At 38.5% G+C, this 24852-nt stretch overlaps 1 protein-coding gene across 13 annotated transcripts in view; it reads left to right on the top strand.

Moving 5' to 3' along the window:
• The window catches only part of VAV3 (vav guanine nucleotide exchange factor 3), a 450959-nt gene that overhangs the window by 228517 nt on the left and 197590 nt on the right, over window positions 1–24852 (top strand). For 9 of the 13 annotated variants that reach the window (XM_060412226.1, XM_042251679.2, XM_060412224.1 and 6 more), the window contains one exon: window positions 3698–3778. The exons of the other annotated variants lie outside the window; for them this stretch is intronic. In XM_060412226.1, the coding sequence (XP_060268209.1) occupies window positions 3698–3778 (81 nt within the window). The remainder of the gene's footprint in view (window positions 1–3697; window positions 3779–24852) is intronic. 13 annotated transcript variants of the gene reach the window in all.

Below are 24852 nucleotides of genomic sequence, written 5' to 3'. Positions count from 1 at the left end.
TATTGCTCAGATATTCTGAATACCAGAGGGGTAATTATCAAAGGAAATTGCATTTATTCTCCAAATATTTATCGAGCACTTTGCCTTGTTGCCAGACACCGTTGGAAGCCCTGGACATATAGCACTGAGAGAGCTATTGCAGTTGAATTTAATTACTGTAGCTTCTAAATGCAATAATGTTCAGTTAATATATAATGGATTGAATTTCAAGACCGAACTCTTGATATTTCTATCCAAATAGTCTCTTCCTCCCAATCCCATCTATTCATGTATAATTAGATGGAAGGTCAAGATTTGCCTTTCCCCTCTACATGTAGTCAATTTCTCACCAGTCTCTGCAGATGAAAGTTGACCTCTTGCTTTTAATCTTCACCCTTACCTCCCTGGTTTAAGCCTTCCATGTCTCTGATTAGCTTCTGCATTCCCTGACAGCTCCTTATCAGTCCCTTTTTCAAGAAGCTTCCAGGGTAATCTGCTGTGTCCTGCCCTACTTAAGATGCATTATTAGCTATTTATGGCACTTCGTATATTATCAAAATTTTTACCAGGATCTCAGAAGGCCCTGCATGGTGTTTTATACTACCCATCTCTTCAGCCACAACTCACACCTGTTTCCTGTAGCCAGATTGAGTGTGTTTCAGTTTTTGGAAAATATGCACAGACCTCAGGCATTCAACCGTGAGGTTTCCTTACCAGGATAGTCTTTCCGCTAGCTCCTTGAGTAGCTGCTTCTTATCCTACCAATCTTGGCTTTAAATATCACTTTGTGAGAGAGATCTCTTCTGACCACTATGCTAAATGAGTAACCTTACCCCCGCTAGTCTTCTCTCACAATCATAATTGCATGGTCAGACAAAAACTATCTAAGTGTAGCATTTGTAGACCTGAAATCTCCTCCTTGTTAAAGATGTCTATTAGCTCCCTGCCCTATTTTGCCTATATTTTCTCCTCCTAAAGAGTAAGGATTCTTTATTGCTTATTAGAAGAGAAGCTAAATTGAATTACAATGGATAGTGCTGGGACAAGGGGAAAAGAAAGCTTCATGGGTCTGGGAATGGAAAGTTTTAGGTTTTGGGTGAGTGAGGCTCTGGAATAGTTATGGGGTCTGAGGGTTTTGGTGAGGGGAAAAGGGACTTTTGAAATGCATTTCCATAGACTGTGAATCATAGTCCTTTTGGCATTCTTTGAAATGTTAAGAAAAGAATGAAATTGCCATTGGTCTAATTTGGTTTGTTTATATTTAATGTCCCAAGGCTGAGTTGCCTGGGCCCTTGGGTTCATGGCATCACTATTAAATCTGTGTGTTTCCTGGCTGTTCTTCTAGTGGACTAAAAACACCAAGAGGGCAGGGATCTTGTCACTGTTACTCTCACCCATGATCATGCCGGGCACATGGTGGATAATCATAGTTCTTATTGTAAATCTGAAATTTTACTAAGTTTCCTGAGAACAGAGGCAATTAAAAAAAAATACAAAAACTCAATGAATTAGGAAATTCTTACTGTCTGGCAAAATATTAAACAGTCCTCAAGGGAAAGAGACTTTTACTGGTATGGTAAAGACTGTAATAGTCTTCACTAGTAGAATTGACTAGTAGAATTATCATCCTAGTAAAGGTAAAGCTTTTCTAGTATGGTAATTCTAATGTTACTAGTATGATAATTCCAATGTGGATTCTTAGGTAAGAGACACTGAAAAACATGTTCTCTGCCAGCAGCATTAGAGTTTTTGAAGTTCTAGAAGTTGATGTCATATATCATTTTTTCCTTAAGTAAGCCTTCAAAAATGAGGTTGCTGTTTTTTGAAGGCAGTTGTATAGACACCTAACCTGATGCTTCCAGGCTGTTTTTTTTTTGTCCTTCTGGATATGTGCCTTTTTGGTAGTCTGAATTGATGCTTGAATGGAACTTAGAGAACCAAGCAGAATGGCTGATTTTCATATCACCTATATTCTTTCAAGTAATATTGATCTGATCCATACTTCTGCTAAAAACTGCAGAGCAATATGCAAGTCATACGCTATTGGAGGCCTCCTTGCCTCTAGGAGACACAGGGGGTATAGAATTTGAACCATTTCTAAGATCTGAGGTGCTCAAAGCCAGCCACTTCCTTGTATTTCTCTCTGTCTCCACTCCTGATTCCTGTGACCTGCACATTTTTTTTTTTCCATCTGTCAGACTCAGAAGAGAGGCTTCACTCCTTTTCCATTTTGCACCTGAAGTCCAGTCACCATGTACATTTCATGATCCTGATGGGTATCACAGGGGAGACTCTTCTTATGCCTGTCCCCTCTGCCATTTCCCTGGTCTCTCTAACCCTCTCAGTGGCACCTGGAGTGTGACCCTCCCCACCATACACTGCTCCCCATGACGGACCATGATGCCTGACCTCACTGCTTCTCCTGTGAGGAGTGGCTACAGGTCAGAGAGAGCCCTCCACTAACCATTGTGGGGTTTGGAGGAAGAAAACTGGGGGACTTTGCACATCAGTTCAGGTTTAAGAGATCTGGTGAGTGTCCCAAGAGAGGTGGCCTTTGTTGTTGATTGACGAGAGGCCCATGTTTAAGATATCAAAGATTTGGCAGCAGATTTGACATTCTACTGTGCAAATACAAAAGACTGACTTTGTTTATATTTTTGTCCATTGAAGATTCCTCCAGTATCTACACAAAGCTAAAGAGGAGAATCTATAGCAAGTCCAAACCGCTGCTACTGTGACTACCACTACTACACCAGCATTACTACATTACTGGGATATAATACTGATTCTCTCTCTCCTTCCTTTCCTCTCCCTCCTCGTCTTTGTTCTCTTCATTAAGAGGTCTGTTGGGTTCTTCTTAAATATATAAATAAGTGTCTGTTGAGACTGTGAATTTCATCTCTTGGAACAGGGGCCAGAAAGTAAATATCTTCAGTTTTTTGGACCATGTGGTATCTGTCATGACTCCTCAGTTCCATCACTGTAATAGTAACTAGTGTAATAACAACACAGCCATAGATAATAAATAAGTGAATGTGTGTGGTATATTCCAGCAAGAACAATCATGGGCTGTAGTTAGTGACCCTTGTCTTACAGCACAGAGGTGATGATATTTAGGCCTAGGGAGTGTAGTGAGTATGTGTTACCACCAAAAGATCTCCGCTGTGTTGGTGCCACACAGTGGCTTTTTGTAGAAGTACGATTTTCTCAGTAGAACGAATTCTTGTTTAGGTCATCATGACGGTTTAGCTACAAAATATTCTCTACTCCACCAAAACCAGAACAGGGACACCTGGATGAATTCTATTAATATACATTTGGCATTATTTTGTACTGTTCTGCTGCTGCTAAGTTGCTTCAGTCGTGTCCAACTCTGTGCAACCCCATAGACAGCAGCCCACCATGCTCCTCTGACCGTGGGATTTGCCAGGCAAGAGTACTGGAGGGGGTTGCCATTGCCTTTTGCATTGTACTGTTCAGTTGAATATAAAAAATGCAATTCAGGTATCTGGTTTCATTAAGCTGCATTATGTGGTTTATTGGAAAGGACTGTGAGATCCCAAGAATCTAGGCCAGTAGCAGCAACAAGGTGAGCTGGTCTTTGCTCAGTAGTCGACCCCATCAGCAAGGATTGTTTTCTAGTCAGTGATGATTCTTTGTGCTCTTAGAGTATTTTCTTCTTACTAGGAGTGCCACTTGTGCCTGTTATTTATTCCAGAATTCCCTCTTTGGAGAGCTCACTGAGGAAGATGAGGAAGTGTGAAGGCAGGCTGTGGTGGTGTCAAGAGGTGACCCAAGGGTGAGCCCTCTGAGCGAGCTGTGTGTAGGGGTGACATTTGACTATGATAACACCTGCTTTGGTATTTTCTTGGTGTTTAAACCCCATCTCTCTCTATTTGGAAACTGGTAACCCTACAGGCATGGCACTTCCCAGGTGGCTCAGTGGTAAAGAATCTGCCTTCCAATACAGGAGACACCGGTTTGATCCCTGGGTCAGGAAGATCCCCTGGAAGAGGAACTGGCAACCCACTCTAGCATTCTTGCCTGGAAAATTCCATGGGCAGAGGACCCTGGCCGGCCACAGTCCATGGGGGTCGCAGAGTCGGACATGATTGAGCAGCTGAGCACGTACACGACCTTACAAGCACAATTACCAAAGTATCAGCTTATAAAGCATCTCTAAATTTGTCTACTCACATGCTTTTCTGGTCTCTGGAGAAATTATTCACTCTAAAAACAACCTTTTATTCTTTCTTCTTAAAAGGCTTTTGTTACCAGTTTTTAATATGAAGAATTTGTTTATGAATATGAAACCCACGCGGACATGATCCATCGTCCTCAGGCTGTGCTGAGCCTCCTGCTACTGACCTATTCACATTAATCTCCCAAGTTGAAGGCAGCACAGCTCTCGCTGAATCTAATGCATTGTCTATAACCTTTCAAAATTGGCAGTTAAGTCAGTATAGGGAGCTAAACTGCAGCTTCCTGACAGCAATAAAAAGAAAGCAGGACATGGGACAGTGCTCAGAAAAATCACAGCTGTCATAAAATGGAGTCTTTCAGTAGCCTGTTGGACCCAGAAACATGCAAAGGCATTTCATGCATGACAAAGCATTAGTAAATATTAAATAGTATTCTTGTTCTGTTATTACCTCATGGAGACCAACCTGTCTCCTTTTTCTCTGCTTATATTTAATGCTTATTTGACATTTTTCTGGCATTCCTGAGCATGCTTATAAGGAAGGAGAAGCCACAGGCAGAAGGAAGAATGAAGGATAGATGCCAACATTTCCATCAACAAATAAGCATTACTCTGGTTAAAACTAAATGCAAATAAAATTAAGCTGAATTAGTGTGTTGGTGCCGTTGACCTATTGTGTGCGTGTGTTTTCTTCTTTGTATATGAGAACAATAGCACTGCAAGCCGGAGAGTTTAACTGGCTCTGATGGTCACTGCTGTCTCCAGACTGTCTGGGTTAGATAGAGATTAACACAAAGAATTGTTTCTTTTGCAACTTTGTTGTAATGAGTCAGCTTGTATATAGCTTCCTCTAAGCAAAGACCATAATCAGTGAATTCTGTAATAGGAAGCAGGCTTTAATTTATAAGTCTAAACCTAATAGTACAGTTAATGTCACACATGCTACTTTTGAGGGCTTCCCTGGTGGCTCAGACAGTATAGAATCCACCTGCGAAGCGGGAGACCCGGGTTCAATCCCTGGGTCCGGAAGATCCTCTGCTACTTTTCAGATATTTCTTGATAAGAGACTGTTAGATCATAGGCATTATTTCCTGGGACTACATAATGCAGAATAAGTTGCCGCTGAAGGCTGGCCATCCTCACAGTGAGAGCCGTGAGAGAAACTTCAGTTTCCCTCTTCGTGGAATAGTAAGCAATAGCGGTCTAGTCGGAGAGAGAGTCATACTTGAAACAATTACTGAATGAGGCTGAATACTATATATCTGTATTCATTCATTTCTCTCGTGTATTTACTGAGCATCCCATACATGCCCAGAAACTATTCTAGGCACCAAGAATATAATGATGAGTAAGACAAACTCTTTTCTCTCGTTGAGTTTTTATTCTAGCAAAGTTTTTATTTTCAAGTCAGCATTATAACGTCGATGCAAAGCAGTGATAAATTGCAAGGTACATGAAAGAGTTTATACACATTATTTTGATGTGAGAAGAATGAAATTAGACATTTGAACATAGAAAAATCCAGTCCATGTGATGCTCTCAGGCAAATTTTGAAAGACTTATTGGCCCTCTGGGGATGTAAGAAGGCATTTGCAACTGAAGATTTTTCCTTTTAATTTAGGAAGAGTAAGCTGTTGTAGGTTAAGTATGTGCATTTTTTGCTTAAAATAATTAGGAAGAATACCATTTACCACTGGTACATAATTTAGAAAAAATAATTTGTTCAGGGTGATTTTTCTCCCATTTATCCTAAATACCAGTTTGTAATAGTCATGATCTTAAAAAAACATAACATTTTATGAACTCATAAACACTCTGAAGAGGTGTTTAATGTTCCTTTATTCCTACACCTCAGCCTTTCCTACAACTTTTCTGATTGTGATGAGGAACTTACTACCTGTAGAAATATTTGTTCTATCTTCATTTGACTATAGAGACTTCTTTTTTTATAACGAATTGAGATATGTCTGTTCACCAAGTCTATGTTTTAAATATACTTTCCCTTTGAATAAATGAAAAGAAACTTAATTTGGGGAAGTTATTTCACTAGTTAGAATGCTAATCTGATCAGGTAAAGGTGTGGGTAAATTCAATGTTTGTGTGCATGCTAAGTCATTTCAATCGTGTCCGGCTCTTTGTGACTCTATGGGCTGGAGCCCACCAGGCTCCTGTGTCCATAGGATTCTCCAAGGAAGAATACTGGAGCAGGTTGCCATGCCCTCCTCCAGGGGATCTTCCCAACTCAGGGATCAAACCCACGTCTCTTATGTCTCCTGCATTGGCAGGCAGGTTTTTTTTTTTACCACTAGCACTCCCTGGGATACCCTGAATCTAATGTTTAATTTCAGTCTAATATTATGAGAAAGGTATGACACTAGCTGCTAATACGCCCACAAAAAGGTAAATGAGACAATTTTAATTTTCGAGGTGTTTAGAAATCAGTTTGGGGACTTCTGATTGAATTATGCTTGGCAGTTTTTTTTTTTTTTTAACTGAGTATTATAAGGAAGATTTCAGGTTTTAATACCTTCATGTTAGGCCATTTAGAGTCTGGTAGCACAGAGGGATAATTCTTTACTCTTATATGGTGCTCTATAGTTCCCAAAGTGTTTTGGATAATACCTCATTTGATCCTTAAGGAGTTTTGTAAGATAGCCAGGAAGGTATTATCTTTAAAATAGAGACAGAAAATAGAGAAGAGATTAAGTATTTTGTGTGGTTTTTTTCAGTTAGTAAGTGGCAGAGACTGGTCTTGAATCTCAGTCCAGAGCTTTCCCCCTGCACCATGCTGTCTCTTTTATAACAAGAATACCTGCTGCTGCTGCTGCTGCTGCTGAGTCGCTTCAGTCGTGTCCGACTCTGTGCGACCCCATAGACATCAGCCCACCAGGCTCCCCCGCCCCTGGGATTCTCCAGGCAAGAACACTGGAGTGGGTTGCCATTTCCTTCTCCAATGCATGAAAGTGAAACGTGAAAGTGAAGTGAAGTCACTCAGTTGTGTCCGACTATTAGCGACCCCATGGACCGCAGCCCACCAGGCTCCTCCATCCATGGGATTTTCCAGGCAAGAGTACTGGAGTGGGGTGCCATTTTTTTCTCTGCCTACTGGTGTTCTCCAAAGATGACAGTTTTCATCAGTTTGTTTTATAGGCAAGAGGTATCCTTGTGTAGTATATTCATGCACTCGATGAAAAATATGATTTAGAACTCAATTGCTTTTTACTTACTTTCTACTGATGCCATTAGATAAGAATTGGCAGAATCAAATAAAAAACAACATTGAATATTATTAGCAGTTAGTAAGGATGATTTGGGCTTCAAAGAATTTCCTTAGAATATAATAAATTGTTTTGATTTACAGGTTAATTAATAGCAAGATTTTTGGTCACCATATTATAGGATTGAGCCTAGTAAATTTAGACAGAGTCTTTATTCTATTCGATGGTGTTTAAAAATAATGTAAATAATGTGATTGTAGTCTCAAAGTTTAAATCACCTTTTTAGATGTAAAGGAATTGGGAAGGAGAAGGCTCATGGTCTGAGCCTAAATTCTGGCCAGTTATCAGGGTGGATTAAGTTGAGTTCTAAATCAATATGTGTGTGTGTGTGTGTCTGTCTGGTACTCAGGTAACACTGGCTATGAATTACATAAGTCACTGGAGGTATGAACGCAGTGTGAAAACACTGCCATTTTTCTCCTTCAGGATAAACTTTGGACTAACATTGAATAGGTTTTTCTTCCTGGGGAGAGCCAGATTTGAAGTTATCTGAATCCTGTGTTTGACCTGTCTATTGCTTATTAGAATAATGGGCTTTCTTCTAAACATCTTTCTCTAAGAAAGCACTGAAATTCGGGAGCTCAGATTATCTGCCTCAGAAGTGATTATTCTAGTGGTCGGTGGGTTTAGTTTAATTGTTTAGTCCTATCTGCATTTTTATGCAACGTCACTGTCTGTACAAAGCATCCAGCCCTTTGAGAAAAGGAAAATAATTTCAAAAGTCACCAATGCTCTAAAGTAATGAGCCTTCTAAATTTTAAAATTCATAAAAATAATACTGTATTATTTAATAAAGTTTTGTTATAGTAAACAAAAAGTTCTGTACTTATTTATTATTCTTTCAGCCTTTCTTTGCGTCAATTCCAGAAGAGAATTAACGTTTGCTGACATTAACATTCTATTCCAAGCACAATGCTATGGTTTTGGTATTTGCCTCATAAATCTTCCCAAAACTCATGAGAGGAGCAGTTATCTCTGTATAAGTAAGGAAACTAAAGAGTAACCTGCCTGAGCCACAGGCTTGTGATGGAGGCCAAGATCCGGTCATACTCCTTTGAGCCCACCAGGTCCATGTCCAAGGACCTGCTTTCTTCCATTCTTTTCTCCAAAGAGTTTCTCACCCAGTGGCTAGTTCAGAATAAACCTGATGTTTTATTAAACTCAGTTTTTCTATCTCCCAACCTTCAATTGCAGAATTCCTATATCTTTCCTCATTTCTTTTCTCCTTGGATAGTAAGAGCAACAAGAAATAAAATTCTCTCATCTACTATCATGCACCAAATTTGCTTTATGTAGTCTTTGACTAATGACTCATTGGTCAGAATCAACTCAGGGATCTGTTCTCTGATAGTGCATTAATAATATATGTGAATTAAAGCTCCTTCTCAGAGAATATTTGAGTTCTGACATATTGAACACTGGCATTTTAAATTAAAGCTGTTGCTGTCAGTGCATTTTAAAAACTAGATAGCTTGAAAATACTGTTTCATACATAACAAAATAGACCTGAGGTCATATGTAGTTTACTAAGGCAAAACTATTCCTGGCGGTTTAATTGTGATAGGGATTTGAATTGCATTTTCCAATATTCATGACCTAAACATCTTTCAGATTGAGGAAAAAACTTCACTGTTTTGCAGGGTTTAGATTTATTAGAAGAAACACTACAGAACAACCTAATAGATTTTCCACTTACCATGGAAACCAGAAATGATGAATTAGAAACTATTCTAGCCTCTTCAAGATAGGAGGTATCAAGATTAAAATGATGCCTGGTGACAATGATGATTCTGTATTTGAACCCTAGTCTTACATTGGTGTATCTTGTTTTTCAGACACTTTTTTATCGGGTTATATAGCTAAGCCTTCCTTTTGCTTGTGGCATTAGACTTGTACAAACTGATAAGTAGTTCTGTGCTAAGCTGTTCTTTCAGTGCAGCTGATTTGGGGATGTTCTGTGATTTCCTCCTATGCACATTTCTCCATATACATATTTATGTACAACATGTAATACACATATATGAGACTCTCTTTGCAAAGGGTTTTTTTTAGGGCAGTGTAATAAAGAGCCCTATATTTGGAGGCACAAGGTCAGGAACAGTACCCATTCCTTTCACTTCAGTTCAGTTCAGTTGCTCAGTCGTGTCCAGCTCTTTGCGACCCCATGAATCGCAGCACGCCAGGCCTCCCTGTCCATCACCAACTCCCGGAGTTCACTCAGATTCACATCCATCGAGTCAGTGATGCCATCCAGCCATCTCATCCTCTGTCGTCCCCTTCTCCTCCTGCCCCCAATCCCTCCCAGCATCAAAGTCTTTTCCAATGACTCAACTCTTCGCATGAGGTGGCCACCTCAGCAGTTTTACAGAGAGCAGTTAACAGATTTTTTCCCCGTTAGTATCTGTGTACTGGGTGGCTTTAGACTTTGTATCCATTTGGAGTAACTTTGCCTGTAGAGGAGCTTGCCCCAAACCACAGGAATAGCAAATAGAGGAACTAGACTAGACCCCAGGTCCTTTAATTCCTGGTGATTTTTCTTCCAAGGTAAGCCTTTCATCTATAGGTTCCTTTTTCATAAATAGGGTGAGTCTATATCTTTCTCCAATATCTGTGTCATGAAAAGGTGCCGGTCCCCTGTGTAGGGACCTGTGGACCTAGGGTAGAGGAGAAGACTTAACCAGCCTTCAGGGGTATCAGCACAGGGACCCACTATCCTACTGTCTGTTTGGCATTAATACACTGCTCACCACTGACACTGCAGATATACTTGGAGCAGGGCTCCTGACTCCTGAACACTTGATACGAGTATGAAACCTTATAATTGCAGGATAGAGCAAAACCCAAAGTGAATTAGAAATTTAATTAAACTTCTTGCTTGTTTAATTGTTTAATGTGTTGCACAGTCCAACTTGCAAGTCCTTATTCAATTATAGTGAAACTCCCCTTAGATTAAGTTTATTTGGGGTTTAAAAAATGATTCTAAAAGGTTATTGCTGCTTTAAGAGAATCTTTGGTTTTATAAAATTTCAACATAAGAGATTGAGTGTTTTAGTATTAGGTTTATATTGACTCTTGATATTGACATAAATCTAAACGTGCAAAGCTCACAAAGGCTAAATCCTGTGGGCTTATGTTTAATTTAAAATATGGCTAGCTGGCCATTTTGAATATGCTAGATAGGTCGACAGTCTGAATATCTGACTCATTGGGGAAATAGTCAAATATTAATTTTAGTTGTTTGTTAGTAGACTGTTTGCCATTGGTTTTAAAATTCATTTGGAAAGTGAGAATTCACATTTATGTAAAAAAATTGCCAATAAACCAGATTTCATAAAGGTGTTTAGAGGTTAAATGCCAAATAATTAATTTATGCTTTAGTAATTTTTTTAATAATTTGGAGGAAAGGTAAGGGATCTGAGGAAAATGTTGATGATGAATAGTATAGAAGGCTTAAAGATTCTGAGAATTAAGTTGGAGACCATATTAATCATCCTAGAAACAGAATAGGAAACCAAATGGAGAAGACATTTAAGTGGAATTCAGAGTGCTGGACAAAGAGAAAATAGGTAAGGTGGGGCCTGAGTCCTACCACTGACTTTGCCAAGGGAACCCAGGCAGGACTCTTTCCTTTTGTGGGACATAATTCATTCACTAGTTAAAGGGGACATTTGTGATCTATTATTTTCCTGCATCATCAGAAAATTTCCTCTATGTGTGACTCTGTGCAGCTTCTTTGTTGAATACGTTGAAGGCTTGTGAAAGGCAAAAGAATGTGGGAAGTGTGAAGGATAATTGTGATACAGAAATAATAGTGGAATCTCATATTATTTTATTTCTACACAACTGCATAACAATTATGATATTTTTCTCTTGTACTTGTTCTCTTTTGCTTCTCCAAACTGCATCAGACAGTTACTACTCTGTGAGTGCCTGGGTATTTACAAGAACGTGTGTGAGGTACATATTGGACAATGATAATGTGGTCGCTCTGGGAAGATTGGTGCTTTCATGCCCTAATGGTGATGATATGCTTTAAATTCTGTGTGCTTATCATGTGAACCATCAGGAAAATTTGCTAAGCGGGCTTTATTCCATCTATGGAACTATAATGATGATCAAGTAATACTCAAAAGTAGTGTAATTAGTTTAATTATAAATGAAGGCATTGCTTACATACAAAATCTCAATAAAGAAATGAAGTTGATAGTCTGTGCTGATTCAGAAGAAAATATCATCTTCCAAAGTCAAAGAAATTAACTGTGAAGCCTTGATCAAAAAGCACAGATCGTGTGTGATCAGGAATCTTGATTACTCCTCATTTTTAGTGAGGAAGCCTTTTTGATATTAAAAACACAAGAAGCCAGAGCATTATTATGTAGAGAATTGATTGATTACTTTAATCAATGACTTCTTCAAAGGCAATTCTGAGATATGACTGGGGAAACTGAAGTGAGCCAACTGGCCGTTAGTGGTCAGCACTGCTCCGTGGGAAGGATGTTTGTGCATCTTTACAATCAGACCTCAGAGAGACTTTCTGGGAGAATTGTGGCTCATGTAAGGATCGGATCTGAGTAGAGTTTAATAAAATTCTGCTTTGAAGTGATTTGTTTATCTTCTCTGAGCAATTTATTATTTTTTTAATGGATTGATTTATTTATGTGTTGGTGTATTCCTCTACTGCTTTTTCTCATCTGAACCAAAAGCACTTTGCAAATATCAGAGCTCAGATTTTTAAAAGATCATTGATTTTTTTTTTCAACCGCCCTGAAGGTAGCCTGTCACACATCATCATTTATATCTGAGAGAGGGATATTGATAGCATAATGTTAAAATCTTTTATTTGAGAATTTTTATGTTGTTGTTTTGTCCAGCAATAACCTAAATTCACAGGAGTTTTGTGTTTGCCTTCATCTATCAGAATTGCTCTACTTCCCAGGAAAATGTAATTATCTTGTTGCTTGATATAAGGAAAAGGCATTGTGTGTCAATAAAACCTGTCATTGACTGAATACATTCCTGTATGATAACCAGGTAGTTGAAGCAGGCTCTGAGGAGCTGTTGACATCTGCCCAGTATGACCAGCGTTCTTAAAGTTTGGCCTGGTCAGTCAACCCTGAGGATCTTGTCAACCTCTTCCAGTCTTCCTCCGGTGCTTTTCTCCACTTTATGTCATTTACTTAGTTTACTTTTCAACAGCTGAGCTTAAGAAAAGCTCAGTTTAGGTATCAGCAGTCTTTGAGTGAGAAAACCATTTGTGAGTTTAAGACCCTGCCCAGTGATGACAGTAATGCCCAGTAATGTGGAAGCAAGAGGAGAGAAAATACGGACCAGTAAAGTGCCCAGTGGGCTTTGCAAGGGTAACCTTTCTCACTTGCCCATTTCCAATGTAGCATGCTTCTCTACTGTTGGAATTATCTTTCATTTGATTCCTGTTTTCACTCTAATGTCATTTTCTTAGCTTAGGTCTTCAGATTTTTCTACTAAAGGTGTCCCTCTGGTCTCACTCTCTCCATCACTTGGATGCTGGTTTTCTTTCTAATGTGCAGATAACGTAATCTGGTTGTCTATGTACAGTCCTTTAGTGGTCTCTCAATGTCCACAGAATAAGATCAGATTCCTGGAGAAGGCACAGATGGCACCTGCAGTCTGGCACATGCCCAGGTTCAGCCTCATTTTTGACCATATCCAGTGGTACAACCCGGAGAAGGCAATGGCACCCCACTCCAGTACTCTTGCTTGGAAAATTCCATGGACGGAGGAGCCTGGTGGGCTGCAGTCCATGGGGTCGCGAAGAATCGGACACGACTGAGTGACTTCATTTTCACTTTTCACTTTCATGCATTGGAGAAGGAAATGGCAGCCCACTCCAGTGTTCTGGCCTGGAGAATCCCAGGGGCGGGGGAGCCTGGTGGGCTGCCGTCTATGGGGTCGGACAGAGTCAGACACGACTGAAGCGACTTAGCAGTAGCAGCAGTGGTGCAACCAGGCTGAGTTCCTGGGAGCTGCCAGAACATGCTTGGCTCCTTTGTTCCTCTGGGCCTTTGATCACAGTGTTCTTTACTGGCCTGGGACCTATTTCCTCCTGAGCTCTGCCAGGGAACCCCTTTTCATCTTTCAAGACTGAGATCTAAGGCAGTTGCTCTCTTTTCATGCCCTCATGCCCTCTCTCATCCCAACCTGTACTAGGATTAACTAATCTCTTCTTTATTCTCCACCATATCTTGCACTTTTGGGGAATGCTTTATTAGATCTGCTTCTTTTAATGCCTTTATCTTCATCCTAGTTTGAAAGGACCTTTAGGCCAGGGGCCATGTACTTTTTTTTTTTTTTTTTTTTAGCTTACATGGTTCTTTGAATACATAAGGCATTTAATAAATAGTTGTTGTATAAAAGAATGACTGGATCATCAGAGTAAAAAGAGTAAGTTCCACATGATTTTAGATAAAGGACAGATCATGTAAAGCTTCTGTGATCTGAGAAAGTCTTAAAAGGTGAGGACCAAGTTACATCAGTAGACAGTATTTGGAGTGGAGGGAAGAAACAAGGATATTCATGACCAGGAAGGATGGTTTAGAGCTGAGACTGATGTGAGATAGCTTCCTTTGAGCTTATGATGGGACAGTACTTCTGGAGATGTTATTTTCTGATTTAAGATATTTCAATTGGCCTATGTAGTAATTTTTAAATCCTTTAGTGTTGGGTAGTTTTTATAAGTCAAATAAAAACTCAGCCCATTAGTAGCTTCATGAGCTTGACCAAGTTCTTTAACTTTTCTGAGTCTCAATTAGGAAATCGTAAAATGGTAAATACCATTATTTTATGTATCTGTTACAATAAACACTTCACAGTGTTGGGAGTATAGTTGGTTTACAATGTTGTGTTACTTTCTGTTGTATCACAGAGTGATTCAGTTATATGTGTGTGTGTGTGTGTGTGTGTGTGTAATGTTAAAAACTAAAGAAGATATATATGCATATATTTATCTTCTTTTTTGATATATTCCTTTCCACTATGGTTTATCCATAAACATGATGCCACAAACAGAAAGATGGAAAAATGGGACACATGATCCCGATTCTTTTGGGGATGGGAAAGGAATAAGCCCCTCTTTGTAAAGAGTTTGCCCCTAGTGCAGGAGACCCGGGTTTGATCCCTGGGTTGGGAAGATCCCCTGGAGAAGGAAATGGCAAAGCACTCCAGTATCCTTGACTGGAAAATCCCATGGACAGAGGAGCCTGGTGGGCTGCAGTCCATGGGTTGCAAAGAGTCAGATATGACTGAGCAGCTTCACTGTATAGCGTGACTGACAGTGGTGTTTAATTGTACCAGTGTACCCTCATGTTCAAGGTCTACTAAATTGTAGGCTGGCCTGCCAAGCTGCTTGGTGCCCTATGTGGTCTCACAAAGCTTTGGCTTACAAACTGGAAACGTTACCCTGAAACCACTTGTGATACTGAATGCCTCCTGGGAGCTGGCATGGGATATGGGGTGAGGTGGTAAAAATGCAGACATTCCATGGTTGGAGCTCTGAGCTTAGGGGATTTGGTGTGACTACAAGCCTAAGCTGAGGGCTGTGCCCTGCTGAAAACACCTAACAGACTGGTGCTTCCTTTCTGACCGTGACCCCAAGGATGGGCCACATGCAAGTTCCCCAGAGACCAAGACTCCTAAAATTTCTCTCTTATGTTGAACTGAAAGTCATACAAAATAGAAGTTGGAAGCGTTAATTTTGGAATCACTGGACAACATTTAAATCATGACACTTTTCTAGTTAGGTGACCCTCAAAAAGTTATTTAAGTTCTCTCAACCTGTTTCACAATTTACAAATGGAGTTAATAGTGCTTATTTCAGAGTTGTTGTGACTTTAAGTGAGAAAATATATTGAAAGCAGCTATCATGATGCTCCAGATCCTAAGAGGTTGCTGATAGTGATAGTTTTGACTTTTCCTCCCAGATGAATGCAGGCCAGGGTTCTGGCTCAAGGTGGCATACAGTGGCTGAGAGCCTGATTGGTTATTTCCCACAGGCTTTCATGCATGAGGCTAAAAGGCAATCTCTAGCAGTATAAAGAAACCAAAACCAAATTAACTCTCTCACTGAGCTGGCAGTCTGTGGAGGGATCGGGCCCAAAGGGAGAAGCTAGGTGTAAACCAACACAAGTGGGAGGGCTCCGAATGGAGGATGGTGGCACACAGTGGAGAACTGACTTAAAGGCTGAGCTGAGGGCTGCGGCATCTTTATAGGGTGCTCACCTCTGCCAGTCTGTGTGGGAGGAGAACCCTGAAGGGCATAGACACAAGTCTGGGGCTGAGTTGGAGGGGATGGCAGTAATTTGGGCCCATGATGCTTGTGGCTGGGAGCTGAGGCAAGGCCCATTGAGGGAAGCCTTATGGGAAGAAATTTGTGCTGATGCTTCTGTGAACCTTGGATCTTCACCCAGTGTTGGGGCTTAGAGGGCTCTGTTGGCTCAGGCAGGTCCTCTTTTATCCTTAAAGCAACCCTAAGTTCAAGGGTTTAACTGTATTTTTCTTATACATTGTCCAGAGCATAGCAGCCCCCAAATGATTTTTTTTTTTTTTTGACATTGAATCCATTTGCTGCAGTGTGTTGATATTTTTTGGAGAGTGGTTATGTCTTTCTTTTTTTCGAGCTAGACTGGCACATTCATTTATTTCCAGCCAGTGAGGCTGTTCCAATTTTTGTTTGGGAAGTAGCCACTTGAGTTTTACTATTCTGTGTGCTTTGGGCCGCATTTGGGAGTTTAAATTATTTTACAATGGATAGGGATTGTAGGACTGAGAATCCCAAATCACAGGACAATTTGAAGTCCATTGACAAGGATAGTCAGACAGGTGTGCTTTGCAGAATATTTTACTCTAGTTTCTCTAATGTAATTAGTTTTGAAGGAAAAAAAAAAAAAAAAAACCAACATTCAACAGAAAGTCAGGAACAGAGGATTAATCTAATACTTCCCAGTGGAGAGAATGAGGCTGGGTTCAGACTTCATTGCATATTCTAAGCACCCCTGAAAACAGCAACAGGCTATCTCAAAACCCTTTCACTGTCATTTCTTTTAGACACCCAGATAGTAATCTCAGGATAGGATTTGTTTTTTTTTTTCAGAAACATTTGGGAAACACCACCACCAAACTGGGATTTCCCAGGAGGTGCCTAGTGATAAAGAACCCACCTGCCAGTGCAGGAGACACAAGAAATGCAGGTTCGATCCTTAGGTTGGGAAGATCCCCTGGAGGACATGATGGCAAACCCCTCCAGTATTCTTGCCTGGAGACTCCCATAAACAGAGGAGCCTGATGGGCTTTGATTTATGGGGTTGCAAAGAGTCAGACGCGATTGAAGTGACTCAGCACACGTGCGCACACCTATACACACCACCAAACTACTAGAGACACAGAACAGGTTGCATAAGCAGACTCTCTCAGCTGCTCTGTGGCTGGGTGAAGCTGAGAGCTAGCTTGAGGTTCCTGCTTTACATATGTAGTTTGATGTCAGGCTCCGACTTCAGTAGTTGCTGCATGAGGGCCCGGTGGTTGTGGCTCCTGGGCTCTAGGGCACAGCTTCAATATTTGTGGTGCAGCAGCTTCATTGCTTCGTGGCATGTGGGATCTTCCCAAATCAGGGATCAAACTCATGTCTCCTGCACTAGCAGGCAGATTCTTTACCACTGATCCCCCGGAAATCCCCTTGATCAAGTTCTTACCTGCTTCACAAATCAGTGTGTGTGAGTCTTTCTCTACAACCTTATGGCAAGCTTGGAGAGGATGTGTATCTTCGTAACCTGTGTGTCCCACAGGCCTAGAATATTACCAACCACTTAAAAAAAATCTCTTTTAGTTGTCTGTCACAGTAATGTTAATAATCTTTTTCTTTAATAGGTGTATTTAACATTTTAGGGCCCTTTTATTGAATAATGATTTTGGTTTTGATGATAGTAGCCTCAATTCATGCAAAATTTATACTGAAATCCTGCTCAATTTATGCTGAACTTCCACACATGGCGTTTATTGTAAAACAGAAACTTTGTATGCATAGGATGGAGCATTAATTAAAAAAAATTTTTATATAGAATCATCATAGAATTTGTAGGGCAAATTCTTGTGATACCTTTTCAATTTCATTCCATTGTTTCTGAATACTACTTCATAGTGGTATCATCTCCATCACCATATGCTTCTCAAACATGTTAGTTCAGCAACAGACTTGTATTATCAGACTTAATATAAAATGTGCTACAAGAACTTAAATTTACCGTGCCCACTCACCATTCCTAATAGATGTTATCTTGAATCTTTGTATTATGTTATAGACCTATGGGACCAGAGAAGGAGAAAATCCCAATTCTCTAGGGCCTGTCCCCTGCATGGAATAGCTAACAGTGGGAGATGTTTGGCTGTTATTCTCTCTCTGTTTTCCCTTCTCCTTGTCCCCCTCCTCCAAGAGTATAAACAATCTATTTTTATGGAAAAATTGAAGTAAGGCAAGGCAATCCAAATTAACTTCAAGTCCATGATTGTAATTGAAGTGAAGTCACTCAGTCATGTCCAACTCTTTGCGACCCCACAGACTGTGGCCTACCGCTCCTCCATCCATGGGATTTTCCAGGCAAGAATATTGGAGTGGGTTGCCATTCCCATGATTGTAGGGGCCAGATAAATTGACCATTGTGTGCCCAGTGTTAAAAAGTGCCTGGCATATCATAGGTAGTCAGTTAATCTGTTGAATATATGAACAAATAAGTTTTAATGTGCTTATTAACCGTCTATAACAGGAAGAGCTTTATTCCCCTTGATTCAGGATATGGTGATGGGTAGGGTCATCATTTTTTTTGTTCTATCTTTATGAGACCTCAGGGTTTTCTGCTGTATCTTTGTTACTTATGATAATACTAACACTAATAGTAGATGTAGCCGCTAGCATTTAAATAATGCATTTCACTGTGTAATAAGTAAAATTTAGTAAGATGTACATATATGCGCTTTCACTTTATTTTTAGAACAACACTGAGCGATCGATGAAACAAGGTCCAACAAATAGTGACCCTCTTCCTTCCCCCACTCCTGTACCACAGCCTTCCTTCCATAGCAGGGATGACAGACAGAGTTCTTGATTGGTGAGGAGACCAAAAATAGAAAGATGTGTTATGTGCCATAAGCCACACATCAAGTTTATAACAAAGACAAAATTATATGTAGTCTGACATTTTTTCCACTTTAAATTTATTATGGATTTAACTGACTTTATATTTCATTCAATAGTTTCTTTGAGATGTCACAGAAATTCTGTGATGGATGCATATTTAAAATTATTATAAAATCAACATTGAATGAAATAAAGAAGTGCTATTTATAATAGATAAGAAAATACTATTTTTCAGAGCCAAGCATTATCTTATTTTTATTGGGATTTTGAAAGTATTTATTCATTTCCCTAGATAAAAGACTGTACGTGATTTGGAATACGAAGAATAAGATTTGAAAATGATCTATAAATCTCTTTTTTTGTTTTTGTTACTTTTTTGAATCCTTAGGAGTAGGTGAAGATGTTCCTTCTGGACTCTGCTTTTTTTACATTGGTTTTTGAAGGATCTGTTTTTCTTTCTCTTTTTTTTTTTTTTTTTTTGCCCTTTTCAAATAGCCAGAAGTGTCATTAGTATGGTACCATGTTCTGAGGACAAATTGTTAAAAAAACAGGTAAAGATTTATAATAGTTACTGAAAGATTGTATAAGTAACATCTTTTGTACTTATCCATTACCTATTTTGTGGACTTAATTTCACATTGTAGACTATTTTAAAAATAAAATTTGGATTTTATTCCGAATTTTTTTCATATTAACAAAGGGAAAAAACACTGTCTAATGAGATTTTTAAAGTTATATCTTATAGGACAGCCTAAATTTGAGGTAAAAAAGGATTGATCTTATTTTGATTTTTGTCTAAGACTTTCCTTGGTTGAAGTATGCTTATTCAAAACTGGAGACCTCAGAAAGTGCTTGAAACTTGATTTAAAAAACACACACACAACCTGGATGCTCTACTGGAACATTCTTCAGTGTTTAATGGGTGATTCTAAGGGTATACGAGACACTTCATCACATGAGATGCTATGTCCAGGGAGATGAGAGATCTTTCCTGCTTGTGGGGGATGGTTTCTATTTCACACAACTCTAGTCTTTTTTGAACTCTGGGATTTGTGTATTTTATATCCAATCTCTTTATTCCTCGTGGAGAATTGATTTATGTAAACGAGTATCGATTAAGATAACAGCCTTTCATCTGTTTCAGACATTTCTTCCAAATGATGAAGACTGTTACCCCTCCATGTCTAGTATTTGAATATTTGGCATAAATGTTTAATCCTCAGATAATTTTTATGTTTGGAGTTACTAACTCAAATTTGAAAGATATTTGGTTAGCCAAAGTTGGTATCTGACTTTAGGGGAGATGATGGCTGTTAAGTGATAATACATAGATAGAACAGGTCCTGAAAGGCCCCCTGTAAAATTGCTTCTACTGAGCAGTACTTCTGCATTATGCCCTTGACTCATATCAGAGGGGGCTAAAAGGAGCAGGTATACAACTGTATTTATAATGGTGTTATTGAAGACATTGTCTATATATCTCACACAGAGTCCCTTTTATAAAAACATATCAGAGAAATTTTTCTTACACTTTGGTGCCAGGAAAATTTATACAATTATCTTTCAAGAGATTCTGTTTTCCTCTTTGCTTTGGTTGCTAGGAAGACTAGAACTAGACTTGTAACATGTTTAACAATCAATTATATTTTGGGATACATGTGTATACTAACTTTATTTTACTTTTAACATATTTAGTCTCCTTTTGATACTCCACTAAACACTGACACATTTGTTGAATGCCTGTTTATGTTGGGCACTGCATATAATGCCCGAGACACAATGATAAGCACAATCTGACATAGCCCCAGACCCACGGAGCTTAAAAGTCTTTGGCGGGGGAGGGGCCGAGATAAGCATTAATCAAATACTCATACGAAGAAAGGTAAAAAAGGAAATTGTTACAAGTACAATGAAGGGACATTACATGACGCTATGAGACTCTATTTTAATTCTTCTTTTCCTGTATGTGTTATATCATTTTTTATGGTAACAGATCCATACATACAGATACACACATATGTACATGAACACTGTTTCAAGAATACATCTGTGCTTATGCTTTTTTTGTGAAAATGCTTCTCCAAAATTATTAAATGGCTATTTTTCAGTTATTTGAAAGTATCACAATATATTTACCTAGTACCTTATCATTGGGCACTGCTTGTTAACAGTTATTCACTATTGTAAAAAATAATATTACTTTAATTTTCTTTTTTTTTTAAACCAAACTTTTCTCATGGGCTCTATTTTATTTTATTTTATTTTTCTGGCATTAAATATGAAGAATATTTCTATTTTCTGTAACACAGTGCAGCTGTGGACATAATTTAAAATGCTCTCATTCTAATCATTTCAGGATGAATTTTACAAAAGTAGGCCATCATCATTCCCGCTCCTATTGCCTGCCCCCAGTCTGTGCTGCTGTAGAAGACTTTTTTTTTTTTTTAACCCCTCTCCCACCTCCCTCCCCATAATATCTCTCTGGGTCATCCCCATGCACCAGCCCCAAGCATGCTGTATCCTGCGTCAGACATAGACTGGCGATTCAATTCTTACATGATAGTATACATGTTAGAATGCCATTCTCCAAAATCATCCCACCCTCTCCCTCTCCCTCTGAGTCCAAAAGTCCGTTATACACATCTGTGTCTTTTTTCCTGTCTTGCATACAGGGTCGTCATTGCCATCTTCCTAAATCCCATATATATGTGTTAGTATACTGTATTGGTGTTTTTCTTTCTGGCTTACTTCACTCTGTGTAATCGGCTCCAGTTTCATCCATCTCATCAGAACTGATTCAAATGAATTCTTTTTAACTGCTGAGTAATACTCCATTGTGTATATGTACCACAGCTTTCCTATCCATTCATCTGCTGATGGACATCTAGGTTGTTTCCATGTCCTGGCTATTATAAACAGTGCTGCGATGAACATTGGGGTACATGTGTCTCTTTCAATTCTGGTTTCCTTGGTGTGTATGCCCAGCAGAGGGATTGCTGGGTCATAAGGTAGTTCTATTTGCAGTTTTTTAAGGAATCTCCACACTGTTCTCCATAGTGGCTGTACTAGTTTGCATTCCCACCAACAGTGTAGGAGGGTTCCCTTTTCTCCACACCCTCTCCAGCATTTATTGCTTGCAGATTTTTGGATCGCAGCCATTCTGACTGGTGTGAAGTGGTACCTCATTGTGGTTTTGATTTGCATTTCTCTAATAATGAGTGATGTTGAGCATCTTTTCATGTGTGTGTTAGCCATTCGTATGTCTTCTTTGGAGAAATGTCTATTTAGTTCTTTGGCCCATTTTTTGATTGGGTCGTTTATTTTTCTGGAATTGAGCTGCATAAGTTGCTTGTATATTTTTGAGATTAGTTGTTTGTCAGTTGCTTCATTTGCTATTATTTTCTGCCAAAAAAAAAAAAAAAGAGAATCCTTTGTAATTAATCAAAGATAGAAGATCTCACTGACAGAGATTAGAGCAGGAAGAAATGTACCATAGTTCAACTAGCTTTTCTTGTGCCCACAACTGTCACTCAGTTCACCTGTGTGGGGCAGCATCTTCCCTATTCCAGGAACTTCAAGTCATGCTGCAATACTAGCCTTCTATTCTTGGGGCTACCTTCCATATTGAACACTAATAGTCTGTGTGCTCCCATTCATGGGAGTGTTTAGAAATGATGAGTTCTGTTGGTTCTTAGAGTAAATGCAGCATCAGAAAGATCACATCCCTAAGAGGGGTGAGTAGGGGAGAACACGGCAATCAGGGTCCAGGAATGATGGTTTCTGAACAGTGTGTCTGCTGTAGCCTTCCCATGTTCTAGAACACCCATCACTCTACATTTACTATTGAGGCTGAATAGTTTATCACAGGCTTGTCAACAAATTGTTTTTCTTTGTGAATTCCTTGTTCATATCCTTTTGTCAAGTTTTCTATGGATCAGTTTATCATTGTATTATCACTGATTTGTAATGGCTTCTTTTGTATCAAGAATATTTTCATATATGCTGAAAGCATTTAATTCAGTTTGTCTTTACTTTTTAATTGCCTTGTGATATTTTTAGCATAGTGATTAAACACACAGGCTTTGAGACGAATCTTAGAATCAGATTCTGTTCACTGACTTATTACCAGTGTATTTGAGTCAAGTTGCTTAACTTGTTTTAAAGCTTGTATGGATTGTTGTGGTTGTATTAGATTCTTTTTGTCTCTGGAAAGAGTAGATGGAATAAATTGGATAATGTATGTTCATCGTAAAGTATTTCGATAACACAGATATTCTAAAATTTAAAAAATCATTTGTAATTCCTAATGCCTCTCTTTGTTTATATTTTCACATAGGTATGTTAATGAGCAGTTATGTCTTAATCATGATTCTGGATATATCTGGTATCAAGTTGTTCTCCTTTAATATATTGCAGATATCTTTCTTGGTTAATATTTATGTCCACTTTATCATTTCTAATATTCCAACTATAGATATTCTATAATTTACCTATTTCATTATTTTTAATTAAATCAATGCCAATTTTAATTATTAAATATGTTCTAGGGAGCCTTTCATGATTATTTCTAATAAGCAGAATTTTATGTCAGAAGATTAATACATCTGTAAGTTTTCAGATATTTCTGTAGCTTCATGCATGATAGGTGTTATCTTTTCTCTTTTCCTTTTTTCTCTTTTGCCAGTTTGATATGTGAAATGATATCTTACTTAAATTTGCATTTCTTTTGGTCACTAGTAGCTTAAGCCTGATTCACGTATTTGATTGTTTTAATTTCTTTTAAAATGAATCTTCCTGTTAATCTCTTTGCTAATTTTTCAATTGGAATGTTCATTTTTTTTCTTATAGGTTTCAAGGGCTCGTATATATTGCAAGGATGTTAATCTTTTATCATGCAAATTACAGCTATTTACTTGCTTTTTCTTTTAATTTTTATTGTTGTTTATTCAAGGAAAAGTTTTGTTTTAAAATAAATAAATCCAGCCATCTTTATTTTCTACCTTTAAAGACTCTGTAAGTAGTCATCAATATTTTCCTCAAGTACTTTTTTTTTTTTTTTGCTTAGAACAAATTTCAGGTTTCTCTCTAAATTTTACATTGAAATATAGACTTATAGATATACTTGACACTTAATAAGCTCCACGAGGGCAGCTCACTGTCTGTGTTACTATTTCTTATTGCTGACCGTATTCACGGTCCATCACAGGCCTATAATACACATTTATCAAATAAATAATATAACTCTTGAATTGCCTAAACTTTATTTCATTATAAAATGGATGATAGAAATGTCTTTCCTTAACATTTTAAAAAAAGCTATAAATATATTTTCTGAAACATATTTATAATGTTAGTTTTTCTCTGTCTGGAACATTCCTCTTTTTCCTTTTCATCATCTGAACTCTCTATCACCTTTAGATGTCAGCTCAAGCATTGTTTCTGTAGGAAAGCCCTCTGTGATAATCTTTTGACAAGGTCACATTCCAAGTTGTAAGTTTTCCTAACATTGTTTTTCTCTGTGGTACTTGTTATTCCTGCCATTTCACAATTGTTTGTAGAGTTATTTAGTTATTTCTTTTCCCCAAAGAGGCAGAGACTTTACTCTTTTTTACTTACCATTGTGTCCCACCACCTGGTATCAGATTCTAAGTTTTATTTATTTATTTGTTTTGAATAGACAAATAAATGAACAGCCTGCTACGAAAATTACATACTGAGTTTTTGCACATGCATGATCGCCTTGAAGACTTTATTGTTGATCTTTCTGTTCTGTTATCAGTCCCATACAGATTTAATAACAGCTTAAAAAAATTTTAATATCTCTTAGGGGATGATGGCTTTCCACATATCCTCTAAAATAATTCATTTTAGTTTTAAAACTTTCCCAACTAGTCTCACACATTTATTCTTCCAGTTGAATTTCATAATCATTTGTCAGGTTCAGAAAATTCTCATTGTATATTTGTGTTTGTGTGTGTGTCAGTGTGTTGTTTTGAGAGAAAGGAATTGTTTTAAATTTATAAATTTACTTGAGGAAAGTGTATTTATAATAAAATATGCAAGCTCCCTGACCAGGGGTTGAACCTGCAACCCCTGCTCTGCAAGGGGAAGTCCTAACCACTGGACCACCAGGGAAGTCCCTGTCTTCCTTTTTGGGGAGGATTTTCATGCCTTGTAGCATCAGTGGGCGCTCAGCCCTCAGGAAACACTGGGCTTCACACACAGGCTGGGAA

This window comes from Ovis aries, chromosome 1 (assembly GCF_016772045.2).
Source record: "Ovis aries strain OAR_USU_Benz2616 breed Rambouillet chromosome 1, ARS-UI_Ramb_v3.0, whole genome shotgun sequence".
Lineage (NCBI taxonomy): Eukaryota > Metazoa > Chordata > Mammalia > Artiodactyla > Bovidae > Ovis > Ovis aries.
Note: the sequence above shows the minus strand (reverse complement) of the source record. Positions and strands in the feature narration are given on the sequence as shown.